General features: G+C 39.6%; 1 protein-coding gene across 1 annotated transcript in view; it reads right to left on the minus strand.

Annotated features, from left to right (window-relative positions):
• Nucleotides 1-16196, minus strand: part of RUNDC1 (RUN domain containing 1) — a 50096-nt gene that overhangs the window by 18150 nt on the left and 15750 nt on the right. The window contains exons 2-4 of the mRNA XM_089654881.1: nt 13580-13738; nt 12932-13130; nt 6242-6325 (exon numbers count right to left, since the gene is read on the minus strand). Coding sequence (XP_089511007.1) covers nt 6242-6325; nt 12932-13130; nt 13580-13738 — 442 coding nt within the window. The remainder of the gene's footprint in view (nt 1-6241; nt 6326-12931; nt 13131-13579; nt 13739-16196) is intronic.

The following is a 16196-nucleotide window of genomic DNA, read 5'->3' on the forward strand; positions in this document are numbered from 1 at the left end:
GGGGATCATACACGCGGAGACATTTTTTTACCTTAATGCAGGGAATACTTTAAGGTAAAAAATGTTTTGCCTTTAGAACTACTTTAAAGCGGAACTACATTGTATCTGGGTACTACAAAAAAATCTAATTCATTTTTATTATTAAAACTCCTCCATCCATCTATGTCTCCCATGCTTTATTTGGCTGAGAAATCACTTACAAAACACCCCCTAGCATTTCTGGCTGTGCCCATCTTGAGTAAGGGCAGATGATTCATGTAGCATTTACTTCCTGGAATCCATCTGCCCATAGCTCAGGTACGCAGGCAGGAGGGAGGGTGTGCTTATCTGAGAAAACCCCTCCTCCCTTCCTGAAGACTCTGGGATGTAAGACATCATCATTTAACTAGACATGGAAACCAGGAAGTAACTGAAGAAATGTAAAAAAGTTTAAAACAAGTAAATATGATATACTAGTTGTTAACTATTTTCATAATCGTTTAGTTGGTCAGCCGATTAGTTGGCCTGCATACAGGGTGCATTATTTGTTTACATATCAGGAAATACAGTGCTGCACACATACAGCTCAGCACAACATCCATACATGTCAGTATACACAGTGCACCACACACTGTATGTCAATACATCAGTAAGTGCCTGAGAACTTATTATTATTATTATTCAACCTGTGAATCTGTGGGAAGCAATGCCTCATGGGACATGTAGTCCTTGGCAGGAAAAGGAAGTGATATAAAGTTATTCTAGGCAAAAGTGTTTTTTTTGCCTTGCTACAGGGCACTCTACGTTTGCAGTTTGCACTCTGAAGGCAATATATATATATATATATATATATATATATATATATATATATATATATATAGAGAGAGAGAGAGAGAGAGTATAAATTAACCCCATATAGTAGTAATTACTTGCTGTGTTTTTACTATAAAAGAGCTGTTTTTTGTTTAATCCCATCATGACAGTGGATATACAAAAACAAAAAATACAACATGCTGCTGCTACTAAATGGCTTATGCTAACCATACATGTAGCAATTTTTGGAAAAGAATATTCGTACGAATATTCATATGAAAATTCTTTGTACATTCGATGAATGGACTAATGCCATTCAAAAATGTCACTTGCTTTTAACATTCAATTTAAAAATGACTGCAATTTCTGAATGAAAACCATATACACTGTCCAAAAATTAGTTAAATCAAGAAAAATTTGCTATTCTGCTCCTTCGAATTTTCCCGTCACTGTGGTCGAAAACAAAGGTCAATTTGATCCCACTAATGATTAGAATATTGAACAAATGTTCTTAAAAATGAAATTTTCAAACACAACAAATGTGTTAGTGTATGGCCAGCAGATGCAGTTAGCTTTTATCAAGCTAACTGCCTATGACAAGCGAGTCTGTCATGTATAATATTATGCAAAACAGTGTTGTAGATCTTTTTAAATTTTTTTTTTTCTTTAAATAAAAATTTTGATTTTTCAGTCTGATGATTTGTGCCAGATTCAAGTTCTAAAAATATATATACATCTTCTGTCTGTTATTCTCAGAGTGGAATAGATATTTTGTTCCCTAGCCATATAGCAGTTATTTATATTTACAACTACATATAGATATTCAAGAATAAATTGTCTTTTTTAAACTTTACATATTAGCTAAATTATACACCTTTTTTGAGGTTTTTATCCGATTCATCGAAATAACAATAGGCAAACTAATCGATAATTAAAATAATCGTTAGTTGCAGCCCTACTTTCCTATTTATTAATGCTAGAAGCAGTGGTGTATTTAGGTTTCCAACAATTGACCAACAACACCTCCCCCCCAACCGAGAGAGCCTTCCACTACCACCGCCCCATTCATACTGGCAACCCCCACACCCTGGCAGGAGAGAAGACCCTTACCTTCACAGCTGCCGGACATCCCCAGGAACAAGAGTCGGGCACTGCATACACCATTAAGCAGCCTGCAGCCTCTCTCAGATCCCACCTGGTCCCCATGCTGCGTGCGTCCTTTCTTTCTTCCACCCCTTCTTTTGGGGGGCGACGCTGCTCCCCTGAAAAATGCTGCTGTCCCTCTGAAAAAATGTCGCTCTAGGCACATGCCTTATTTGCCTTGTGGTAAATATGCCCCAGGCTAGGAGCAAAAGGATTTAAAATAGTCAATGTTGACTGACAGAACGAAGTTTCACTACAGTTTTTACAGATCTCTTTCTACCCAAGAGGGTCTGGTGAGATGGACAAGAATCAAGGACTGTGATGCCGAGGCTTTTGCGCACGGCAGCAGCGAGCCTATCCACTTTAGTAAGCATATTGTGCTTTTGCAATAGATGTAAAGAATATAGAGGAGAAAAATCTTACGCAGCTTCTTCTAATGTAGGCCATATAGAGGAGAAAAATCTTTTCTGTAGCAACACGAGGTGAAATTGAAGGCTTGGTAGGTCAAATTTAAAAATCAATGGTGGCATCATTGGATTACGAAACGCACAAAATTTCCGGGCGAGTGGGTGGATTGTTCATGGGGCTGGAGCCGCCTGTTACTCTAAGGAGACAAACACAGCCACAGGTCCTAATTTGGCAAGTGAGGTCGGTGAGAGGCCCTGAATACACACTGTCCTTGTTTGGGACTGTACACCTCCACCCAAACACACCTGTCAGATTAGGACCTGTGGCTGTTTTCATACAGCTGCTGCGTCCCCATAGCATAACATAGGCTGCCTGCACACAGCTCAGAAATGATCTGCCAGAAATGCACTCAACCCTAATTCCTTTTGTGGGCTGACAACAAGCAGCATTTTTTTTTTACACAAACTAATGTGTGTGTATAGCAGAGATACACCGCATATGTTTTTTTTTTCTTTATAGTCCATTGAGGGGCACATAAATTTAGGAATTCTTAAACAGTGGTGTCAGCTTTGCCTAGTTGTGTTTTGAGATGAAGCAGGAAGTGTGCACAGAAAACAGGACAGCTCTGTTTAATTCAATTGGTAGGTTTTTGCACCTACTGAACATTTATATATATATATATATATATAAAAACAAACACTTTCAATGGTCTATTTAACAGGTAAAAAGGCATGAATAGGAACTTCATAAGTTTGCCCACTTACAAAGAAATGAAGGGTCTATATTTGTTATCATAGCTGTATTTTAAATGATAGGGACAGAATATCAACCAAAAACCCAGTAAAAAAACTAAAGATACAAATGTTATAAATTGAGTTGCAGCTCAGTGAGTAAAATAAGTATTTGATCCCCTACCAACCAACAATTCTGGCTCCCACAGACTGGCTATTTGCTCATGTGGTACACAGATTAGTTCTGTCAATTTAAGAAGGTGCTCCTAAAGACAACTCGTTATGTGTGCAAAAGAGACACCTGTCCACAGAATCGCTTTCTTCCATTCAAACCTCACCACCATGGCAAGACCAAAGAGCTGTCAAAGGACATCAGGGACAATACTATAGACCTGCACAAGGCTGGAATGGGTTACAAGACCATCAGTAAGAAGCTTGGTGAGAAGGAGACAACTGTTGGAGTGATTATTCGCAAATGGAAGAAATACAAAATAACCAGCAATTGCCCACGGTCAGGAGCTTCATGCAAGATTTCACCTCATGGGGGAAGGATGATCATGAGAAAAGTTAGGGATCAGCCCAGAACTACACAGGAGGAGCTCGTGAAGGATCTCAAGGCAGTTGGGACTGCAGTCACCAAACAAACCATTGGTAATACAATACGCCGTTATGGATTAAAATCCTGCAGCACCCGCAAAAAATCACCCTGCTCAAGAAGGCACATGTACAGGCCCATCTGAAGTTTGCCAATGAACATCTAAATGATTCAGAGAAGGATTGGGAAAAAGTGATGTGGTCAGATGAGACCAAAATTAGGCTCTTTGGCATTAACATGACTCGCCGTGTTTGGAGGAAATAAAATGCTGACTATAACCCTAAGAACACCATCCCTAGAGTCAATGGTAAAATATGAAAGTGCAGCGCTAACTTAAAACAATGATTACACATAAGATAGATCCCATATGAATGTGGATCGGCAAAAAAGACGGCGTCAGTTCATCAGATGTGCTAAATACGTATACAGTCTCCAACACTTGAGGAGCCAGGGATAGTAGATATCAGAAATGATAAAGAAAAGCCAAGTAATGCACTGACCAGATAGCGCATGTTAAAGCGCATGGGACATTTAAGACCTGTCCCTGGTACTCAGCCACTGTATCACTGGAGCAAGGCGGTGTCATCTATAGGGTGACCACTAGATGTCATCTGTCCGGATGGAAGCTGTGTCCAGCCACTGTGTTGATGGATCAGGTGGGTGTTGTCTATAGGGTGACCACTAGATGTCATCGGTTCCAGGAGAAGCTGTATCACGGATCCAGGGATGTCACTGCAGATGTGTTCTTGTTAGGCACAGTCCCAGGACCTACTGGATTTACAGGCTCCCCAGAAATAAAGAGCCCGTGGAAAAAGGCCTCAAATAGTGTGATAACGTTTATTTAAAAATGAACAATCAGAAAAGAACTTACTTAGCAAAGGTACAGCTGCTTATAAACGGCCAGACCGGAGGTACATGTACATAAGATAAACATAGCTTGGCACTTCCCTAACGCGTATCGTGTAAGTACACATCATCAGAGGCGCCCCTCTGATGATGTGTACTTACACGATACGCGTTAGGGAAGTGCCAAGCTATGTTTATCTTATGTACATGTACCTCCAGTCTGGCCGTTTATAAGCAGCTGTACCTTTGCTAAGTAAGTTCTTTTCTGATTGTTCATTTTTAAATAAACGTTATCACACTATTTGAGGCCTTTTTCCACGGGCTCTTTATTTCTGGGGAGCCTGTAAATCCAGTAGGTCCTGGGACTGTGCCTAACAAGAACACATCTGCAGTGACATCCCTGGATCCGTGATACAGCTTCTCCTGGAACCGATGACATCTAGTGGTCACCCTATAGACAACACCCACCTGATCCATCAACACAGTGGCTGGACACAGCTTCCATCCGGACAGATGACATCTAGTGGTCACCCTATAGATGACACCGCCTTGCTCCAGTGATACAGTGGCTGAGTACCAGGGACAGGTCTTAAATGTCCCATGCGCTTTAACATGAGCTATCTGGTCAGTGCATTACTTGGCTTTTCTTTATCATTTCTGATATCTACTATCCCTGGCTCCTCAAGTGTTGGAGACTGTATACGTATTTAGCACATCTGATAAACTGACGCCGTCTTTTTTGCCGATCCACATTCATATGGGATCTATCTTATGTGTAATCATTGTTTTAAGTTAGCGCTGCACTTTCATATTTTACCATTTACTCTGGAGGTTCACGAGGTGCCTTTTAGTGCCAGCAGCTACCCTATCTACATCCACATACTGCGCTCGATTTTATATATATATTTTATATATAAGTTTATTTTATCCATCCCTAGAGTCAAGCACGGAGGTGGAAACATTATGCTTTGGGGTGGTTTCTCTGCTAAAGATACAGGTTGACTTTGCCGCATTAATGGGCCAATGGATGGGACCATGTATTGTAAAATCTTGGATGAGAACCTTCTGTTCAGCATGACAATGACCGAAAACATACCGCCAAGGCAACAAATGAGTTAAGAAGAAGCACATTAAGGTCATGGAGAGGCCTAGCCAGTCTCCAGACCTTAATCCTATAGAAAATTTATGGAGGGAGCTGAAACTTCGAGTTGCCAAGCGACAGGCAAGAAACCTTAAGGATTCAGAGAAGATCTGTAAAGAACAGTGAACCAAAATCCCTCCTGAGATGTGTGCAAACCTGGTAACCAACTACAAGAAACGTCTTACCTCTGTGCTTGCCAACAAGGGTTTCTCCACCAAGTACTAAGTCATGTTTTGCTTGGGGATCAAATACTTATTTTACTCACTGAATGGCAACTCAATTTATAACATTTGTATCTTGTGTTTTTTCTAGATTTTTGGTTGATATTCTGTCTCTATCATTTAAAATACATCTATGATAAAAATTATAGACCTTTCAATTCTTTGTAAGTAGGCAAACCTACAAAATCTGCAGGGGATCGAATAATTATTTTCCCCATTGTGTACATATTCATAAAAATATAAATAAAGGAATGTGAACTAAAAAAGAAATTAATCTACTGAATATTATAAGTTATACAGTTGTCCGAATACAATCTGTTTTATTTCTTTCATACATACAAATACACCAATGCACAAATCTTACCATTGCTTCGAGCATTTGAGCTGGAATTTTGAGGGTAACTTGTTGCTCCACTGGTAGCAGTATCAGGTGGGCTGCCAATTTCATCTACAGGGGAAAAAAAAATTATATTATATTTAATATTTACATTTTTGCGTTTGAGACTGGATTCAGAATGTTGGGCTCTGGTTGCAATGGCATTGATTTACTGAAACTGGAGTGCGCACAATCTGGTGTAGCTGTGCATAGAAACCATTCAGCTTCCAGATTTTTTGTCAGACCTTAATTGAAGAAGCTGAAGTTAGAAGCTGATTGGCTACCATGCACAGCTGCACCAGATTTTGCACTCTCCAGTTTTAGTAAAACAATCCTATGTATTACTGTAACGCATGAAAAACTACCGCAGAGAAAAACAGTGCATGCATCTTTTTGGGGTGTCAAGCACCCCATTCAAATGATCAGGCCATCTTAATGCAATGCTCGCTAACGGGCAGCATAACATACTGCACTTACGCATCGTAACAGTGTGAATTCAAAAGTGCTGGCTTCTAAGTTAAAGATGGAGTTTAGGTATGGACTAATTTGCATAGCTTGGAGCAGTGTGAATATGCTAGACACCGCTACTACAGTGACTTCCTTTAGCTTCAGGGTTAGTTTTATCTCACCTTTATTTTACAGTTTATACACTTTTACATGATATTAAAAATGCATTTTTACAATTTAAATTTTATTTTTTGCTTATTAGTTGAAGTAAACATTTAATATGAGTAAATTAACAATGTACCTTGCGCTTCTTAAATTAATCACCCCCTAAAATGTGGTCTCTGCTGCCCCTTTATAAGTGCACTTTAGTTTGTTGTGAATCTGTAACTAAAAGGAGGCACTATAAAACACTTCTATTATAATTTTACATGCCAATATGTTCAAAAATTCAAACTCAAGCGTATAAAGAGCTAATGATGTAAAAAAGACCTCATATAGACGCAATGTGTTAGAGGTAGAACTTCTGGTTGTCACTTCCGGTTAAGTCAGTTCCAGTACATGGTTTCCTGTAATTGGAGTGCACGTAAGCCCTGGATGAGAGCGGAGTGATGGCGCTTCCAAAATAAAAGCAGGCTGATTGTTTTGGTACTGAGGTGGGCACATTTAAATGTGGGTGAGCTACCTATATGTGATTTTATGTGGGCATGTTTTTTTTAATAAATACAATGCAATGAAAGCTTTTTTTTGGTCTTTGTGAAATCTCTGGTGGCATGATGAGGAGATGAAGAGACCCTGGGTTGCATGGTGAATATATGGTGAGCTAAGCACTGGGAGACTTGGCATATTTGGAGCAAGTGAATTGAAAAGATATTTCCAATAAAACAAAGTGCACATTGACCTGCCTATTATAAAGGGGTAATTTTCCACCAAATACAGTTGAGTGCAGTTTCACCATAGTGGAGAATAATACAGTTGCAAGAAAAAGTATGTGAACCCCTTGGGATTACGTGAAGTTTTGCATGAATTGGGCATAAAATGTGCTCTGAACGTCATCTAAGTCACAACAATAGAAGAACACAGTCTGCTGAACATAATACTACACAAACATTAGATGTTGCCATGGTTTAATTGCACATAACATGTAAACATTCACAGTGCAGGGAGGAAAATGTATGTGAGGCCCTAGCTTAATGACTTCTCCCAGAGCTAATTGGAGCCAGGAGTGAGCCAACCTTGACTCCAATCAGTGTGATGATATTGGATGCGTTGCTTACAGCTGTCCTGCCCTTAAAAAACACACACCTGTTTTGGGTTTACTGGTTTCAAGAAGCACTGTCTGTTGTGAACCATTCCTCGCAGAAAAGAGCTCTCAGAAGACCTACGATCAAGAATTCTTGACTTGCATGAAGCTGGAAAGGGTTACAAAGGTATCTCCAAAAGCCTTGATGTTCATGTGTCCACGGTAAGACAGACTGTCTACAAACGGAGAAAGTTTAGCACTGTTGCTACTCTCCCTAGGCGTGGTCGTCCTGTAAAAATGACTGCAAGAGCACAACGCAGAATGCTGCATGAGGCAAAGAACAATCCCAGAGTGTCAGCTAAAGACCTACAGAAATCTCTGGCACATGATAACATTTTTGTTGACACATCTACAATAAGGAAAACATTAAACAAGAATGGAGTACATGGGAGGACACCACGGAGGAAGCCATTGCTGTCCAAAAAGAATATTGCAGCACGTTTGAAGTTTGCAAAAGAGCACCTGGATGTTCCACAGCACTACTGGCAAAATATACTGTGGACAGATGAAACCAAGATTGAGTTGTTTGGGAAGAACACACAACACTATGTGTGGAGAAAAAAAGGCACAGCACACCAACATCAAAACCTCATCCCCACTGTAAAACATGGCGGAGGGAGCATCATGGTTTGGGGCTGCTTTGCTGCCTCAGGGCCTGGACAGATTGTTGTCATTGATGGGAAAATGAATTCCAGAGTTTATCAAGACATTTTGCAGGAAAACGTACGACCATCTGTCTGCCAACTGAAGCTCCGCAGAGGATGGGTGATGCAACAGGACAATGACCCAAAGCATAAAAGTAATTCAACAAAACAATGGCTGCAACAGCACAGAATACGCCTTCTGGAGTGGCCCAGTCAGAGTCCTGACCTCAACCCGATTGAAATGCTGTGGCATGACCTTAAGAGAGCGATTCACACCAGACATCCCAAGAATATTGCTACACTGAAACAGTTTTGTGAAGAGGAGTGGTCCAAAATTACTCCAGATCGTTGTGCAGGTCTGATCTGCAACTACAGGAAACGTTTGGTTGAGGTTATTGCTGCCAAAAGGAGGGTTAACCAGTTATTAAGTCCAAAGGTTCACATACTTTTTCCTCCCTGCACTGTGAATGTTACATGTTATGTGCAATTAAACCATGGCAACATCTAATGTTTGTGTAGTATTATGTTCAGCAGACTGTGTTCTTCTATTGTTGTGACTTAGATGACGTTCGGAGCACATTTAATGCCCAATTCATGCAAAACTCCACGTAATCCCAAGGGGTTCACATACTTTTTCTTGCAACTGTAAGAATTTGTCAATTATCACCAAATGCTTTTTTTTTATGGACACGTGAAGATTTATGTGGATTATTGCAGGTACATTTTTTCACTGCTTTTGTATATTGTTAATACTTTAAACATTTGTATTTGAACTTTTCCGCATATTGGCATATAGGATCATAACAAAAGTGTGCATAGTGCCATCTTTTAATTACGGATTCACAAAACATTTAACATGGATTTGTATTCATAACCCAGATAGGTTTCAAAAATGGATTATAGAGAGAAAGATTTTTTTTACTTACTATTTAATACAACTTCTGTTTTTACAAATAACATTCAGTTACACCGAATACACTGGATTCCAACTGTATAATAGACTTTCTAAAAAGCGAGAGTACAGTAGAATCTGTTGCAGCATCTGTACACAGATACAATTATCCACTTTCCACTGCACAATTATTCCACACCATTGCCTACATTTTTTATCCCATTCATAGAATGCAGACAGTGGTGTGGAGCACTGACTGAGTAGTGTCACCAACTGCTTAAAGTAGAGAGAGCCCTAACTGCAAGAAATGTCATACGACTACAAGTTCATTAAACCAGGCTCTCCACTGGTCTTTTATATCCTTTACTTTTTCCTCCCAAGCATTCCAACAGCACTCTATGCTAACCAAATTTGTAAACCACATCCCTGTGCTTTAAAACTTTTTGTAAGTATTCCTAAAAGTATAGTCCACAAAATTCCCCAATAAAGAGACAGTGCTGCAGTGTAATCCATATATTGGAATTTTTTTTTCTCACAGATGCAATTTATATAGAGCAAGGCTTAGACTTATTTCTCACTTTTATTGATTTCTTTCTTTCACAGTGACATGTTGGTTAAGAGCTGCTATCCGTATGATACTTTATAGTAGTTAACAATGTTCAGGTCTTGCCCCTGTTCTAACAACCCATTGTGAAATTCATGCAAATACTGGACTGTCCTAGACTAATCTGTTGACAAGAATATGTGCATTCAACACAAGGAATGCTCATTATCACTTACAGACTTGTTACAAAATGTCTGCATAAAAGGGATAAAGCCTTAGGCTTCTCAGTGACAAGACAGAGAAGTAGCAGACAGCCCAGACTCCCTTTGCTTGCTTTTCCATTCCTCCTTTCTGTGTTTGCCTAAATACCACCCAAACCGTACTCTCCGCTCCTCGCAAGACCTCCTACTCTCTAGCTCCCTTGTCTCCTCCTCCCATGCTCATCTCCAGGATTTCTCAAGGGCTTCACCCATCCTCTGGAACTCCCTACCCCAGGCTATCAGGCTATCGCCTACTCTGCTCACCTTTAGGCGCACTCTGAAAACCCATCTCTTCAGGGAAGCTTACCCCGCCCCCAGCTAATACTGGAATCCTCTACTCCTCCTACCACTCCATCCCCCACAGCTAATTACCTCTTGTACCACTATCCCCTCCCTCCTAGATTGTAAACTCCAAGGAGCAGGGCCCTCCAATCCCTCTTGTATTGAACTGTATTGTTACTGTACTGTCTCCCTCCATAATGTAAAGCGCTGAGCAAACTGTTGGCGCTATATAAGTCCTGTATAATAATAATAATATTGTTGGCTGTGGCTGATTACAAGCATGCCACCTCTGAAAGCACCTTCTGCTTCCCCCAGCACCCTCACCTACTGTATCCTGTGCATGGTTGGAGACTAACAGAAGGGCAAAGAGTGCACCCAGCTCTTGAATTAGTTCCTTTATGCAGACTTTCTTACTTAGACTTTTTATTGATCTGGTAATATCGTATTTTTTTTTTATGTACCTCCGTAAAAACGTAATTTGCTCACACTTCAACACATGATACATGAAAGCTATATTTTTCATAGCTGGCCACACCTGCACAGTTAGCCCTTAGACTTGTGCTGACCCAATAGTGTAAATACTTTAGAGTACTCGTTCAGAAAAATTATGAAAATCAGGAGTCCTAAGCACTTACAGTATATGCATGCTTATTCAAAATCAGGAATTTATCAAACCAGGAAGTCATACAGTGGCAAAAATAATTATTTGATGCCCTGCAGATTTTGTAAGTTTGTCCACTTACAACAAAATGAAGGGTCTATAATTTTTATCATAGAAGTATTTTAAATGGCAGAGACAGAATAAAAACACATGATACAAATGTTATAAACTGAGTTGCAGTTCAGTGAGTAAAATAAGTATTTGATACCCTACCAACCAACAATAATTATGGATCCCACAGAGTGGCTATGTGCTCATGTGGTACACAGATTAGTCCTGTCAATTTAAGAAGGTGGTCCCGATGACAATGTATATAAAAGAAAGACACCTGTCCACAGACTCTTCCATTCAAACCTCACCCACATGAACAAAACCAAAGAGCTGTCAAAGGATGTCAGCGACAAGACTGTAGACCTGCACAAGGCTGTAATGGGCTACAAGACCATCAGCAAAAAGCTTGGTAAGAAGGAGACAACTGTTGAAGTGGTTATTCGCAAGAAGAAATACAAAATAACCATCAATCGCCCTTGGTCTGGAGCTCCATGCAAGATTTTGCCTCATGGGGTAAGGAGGATAATGAGAAAAGTGAGGAATCAGTCCAGAACAACATGGAGGAGCTTGTGAATGATCTCAAGACAGTTGGGACCACAGTCACCAAACAAATCATTGGTAACACAATACTCCACCATGGGTTTAAATCGATCAGCGCCCACAAGGTCCCCCTCCTCAAGAAGGCACATGTACAGGCCCATCTGAAGTTTGTCAATGAACATCTAAAGGATTCAGAGAAGGTATGAGAGATGAGACCAAAATTGAGCTCTTTGGCATTAACCCAACTCACTGTGTTTTGAGGAAGAAAAATGGTAACTATGACCCTAAGAACACCATCCCTACAGTCAAGCATGGAGGTGGAAACATTATGCCTTGGGACTGTTTCTCTGTTAAAGGTATAGGCAGACTTTGGCACATTGAGGGGCCAATGGGTGGGGCCACGTATTGTAAAATCTTGGATGAGAACTTTCTTCCCTCGGCCAGAACACTGAAGATGGGTCGTGGATGGGTCCTTCCAGCATGACAATGACCCAAAACCTACCGCCAAGAAAACAAAGGAGTGGCTCAAGAAGAAGCACTTTAAAGTCATGGAGTAGCCTAGCCAGTCTCCAGACCTTAATCCTTAAACTTCGAGTTGCCAAGCAACAGCCAAGAAACCTTAAGGATTTAGAGAAGATCTGTAAAGAGCAGTGGACCAAAATCCCTCCTGAGATGTGTGCAAACCTGGTAACCAACTACAAGAAACATCTTACTTCTGTGTTTGCCAACAAGGGATTCTCCATCAAGTATTAAATCATGTTTTGCTTGGGGATGAAAAACTTTTTTATGCACTGAACTGCAACTCAAATTATAAAGTTTGTATCATGTGTTTTTTCTGGATTTTGGTTGATATTCTCTATCATGTAAAATACACCTATGATAAAAATTACAGACCCTTCATTTCTTTGTAAGTAGACAAACTTACAAAATCTGCAGGGGATCAAATAATTATTTATCCCACTGTACATTTACTACTATGATCTCAAAGCTAATGTTGTTTTCAAGGGTTTTTGATTTTAAGATATAATTTTCCTAAATTCTTTAAAAAGTTACTGACCTTGAATAAATTGTATGAACATCTCCAGGTCTCTGATCTGAGTCTTCAACTGTTCCACCAACTGCTCCTTCACTCTAGCTGGGTTGACAATTTGAGCAATGGCAGCATCTACCCTCTGCCGCAACTCTTCTGGAGACAGGCAACTAATGTCCTCATTCAAATTTACATCCAGCTTCTTAATCAACTCATCAATGATTACCTGGAGAAATTAGAGGTCATATATATAGTGCAATGATAACATGGCTAGCAAAGAAATTCTCTAATGTTCAGCATAATTTTAATTTATCTTATATAAACGAGGCAAAATCCTTTAATTTAGTAAAGTGCTATTTTTTATCATGGTAGCTTTCCATAAACACTTCTTCAGTGTTTGGTCTTGATTGACTCTGTGATACTAATATTATCTGGTATAATATAACTATAGTGTGCTCTTGCACCAATTGTTGTAGGACGTAAACTCCAATGCTATCCTATGTGTAACTGATGTATGTAACTGAAGGTATTACAAGGACATATACTAGAGAACCATCTTACGAATCCTTGCAATTTTTTTCATCTGACCTAGAAATATGGTTAAAGCTATAGTGCCTAAATTACACAACTCAAAATTGAAAGGGTTAATTAAAAAAAAAAAAAAATTTAAATTACCCGTTGTTTCTCCATGACCATGGACTGGGGCAGAGAATCATAATTGCCTTCTTGGTAAGCAAAGTTCTCTAAATCATCCAGCTGGTTTTTGAGCTGAACAATGAGTTCCCTTTGCTTTTTTCTTTGTGCCTCAATGCGTTCCCGTTTTTCCCATTCACTCTGCAATAAAATGAAATATTGTGAACATACTTGAATTAGCGTGTTAAAAAAAATCATAAGGTGTTCTACAAAACTCCCCCTCACCTCCATCTTCTGCAGTTATACAAATGCTACATGGGACAGTCAAACACTATAGTCTACTACTTCATACTGATTTTGGGAGAATCACTCTGCATTTGAGAACTGATCTACAAACTGCCTGCGCACAACTAGGGGGACAGACCCTTGGTCACATTTTAACAGATTCAGACATCTGGAAAAAGGCAAGCTCTTTAGCCAAATATATAAAAAAAAATTTCAATCATGATTGATGAAATAACCACCCTCAGTCTAGAGCTGACCATCACAGTACTGCATTCAGGAGGCACACCAAACCCGCAGGATATAACAGAAGTCTATGGCTCAGTGCAGCTAACCCGCAGGATCAGTGTGGGTTCAGTGTGAAAGCAGTCTGATAACCTTTTTTTTATAACTGCGAATATGCCCATTGTAAATGTGCAGTGTATGTGACGTTTAACACATTGACCTTTTCTTACAGCTTCTGCTGGCATAGCTCTCCCGGCTGCTAAAAAGGTCCCAGAGGACATAAACTTTTTTTTTTTTTTTTATTTCTTCATTTCCCACAATAGTATGACAAAAAACTCGCCATGTCTCTTATTAAATACCTCAGACTGTCTGCGTTCCAAAAAGCGGTCAATTTGGGGGTATTTGTACTGTTCTAGCATTTGTGGACCACAAGAAATGAGATCAACCATCAGAATTTATCAATTTTTAGACATATTCCATAGTTTGTGGACTTAATAACTTTCCTACCAACTAAACAATAAACACTGATTTTGGTTATTTTCACCAAAGACATGTAGCAGAATACATTTTGGCCTACATTTGTGTAGAAAGATTTATTTGCAAAATGTTCTAACAGAAATGAAGAAAAACGCATTTTGTTTTTTTCTTTTCAAAATTTATGGTCTTTTTTTTTTTTATTTATAGTGTAAAAATAACCCAGTGGTGATTAAATACCACCAAAAAAATGTATATGTGGAAAAAAATGATCAAAATTTAATATGGGTACAGCGTTGCATGACTGTGCAATTGTCATTTAAAGTGCAACAGCACTGAAAGGTGAAAACTGGCCTGGGCAGGAAGGGGGGTAGGCAAGTGGTTAAAAAGCTGACCACTACTGATCTAGGGGATATGAAAAGCCAGGGCTTACACTTTTTGCATGCATAAATTCATTTGTCAATCCTTAGTAGATATGTTTCCATATATGCATAACTGTTTCAAAAGTACACACTGATGAGAGGACAGACTTACTAACCCATGTCAGGCTTATAAAAAACACAAATAACCAATTTACCATACACTTACCAATTCCTGGAAAGGTCAGCATTAAAAAAAAAAAAAGAGGAAAATTAAAAATCATGAAGTAAAACCACAGCTTACAAGTCCAACCAGTTTTACAGGTTGATAACAGAGACTAGGTGTGTTATTTGTTTTAAGGCAAAAGCTGGCTTGTACAGCCAAGAACTTAAAAAATGAAAGTTACATTGTCGTTTTAGAGTAATAAGATTCTACTTGTGTGTATTTATTATTTATCTATAGGTACAGTATGTACTGTACATAGAACTGTCAATTCACCAGAACTTTAGCACATTACATACTGTACATTCACATCGGTACTGCCCTCAAGGAGCTTACAATCTAAGGTTCCTATCTCACATGCATACATAAATTTGTATTGTAATTGTATTGTCTGCCCTTATGTTGTAAAGCACTGTGTAAACTGTTGGCGCTATATAAACCCTGTATAATAATAATAATAATAATACACCACATAGTAGGGCCAATTTAAACAGGAACCAATAACCTACTAGCTTGTCTTTGGGGTGTGGGAGAAAACTGGAGTGCCGGGAGAAAACTGGAGTGCCGGGAGAAAACTGGAGTGCCGGGAGAAAACTGGAGTGCCGGGAGAAAACTGGAGTGCCGGGAGAAAACTGGAGTACTGGAGTGCTGGCAGAAAACTGGAGTGCCGGGAGAAAACTGAAGAACTGGAGTGCCAGGAAAAAACTGGAGAGCCGACAGGAAACTGGAGAGCCGGCAGGAAACTGGAGAGCCGGCAGGAAACTGGAGAGCCGGCAGGAAACTGGAGAGTCGGCAGGAAACTGGAGTGCCGGCAGGAAACCCATGCAAGCACAGGGGGAACAAGGCAGAAGTGCTAACCACTAAACCACCGTGTATTGCCAAGTGGTCAAAATGATCTTTCAAGCTGCCTCAACAAACAGCAAGAATTCCTATAGATTCCCCTTTTTCAGTGATTAGTTGCACAATGCCTCTAGAAATCCACTATGACTGCATGTAGAGACTAAGTACAGCCTAGGTGAACAACTTTCTTGGATTATTTCTTGGTTTTTCCCTATTGTTGGAAGTCATGCTATTTACCTAGGACACAATACTCCTA

Source organism: Staurois parvus, unplaced genomic scaffold, assembly GCF_062004578.1.
Source record: "Staurois parvus isolate SC_StPar_1 unplaced genomic scaffold, SC_StPar_1.0 ptg000813l, whole genome shotgun sequence".
In the NCBI taxonomy this organism is placed as follows: Eukaryota; Metazoa; Chordata; class Amphibia; order Anura; family Ranidae; genus Staurois; species Staurois parvus.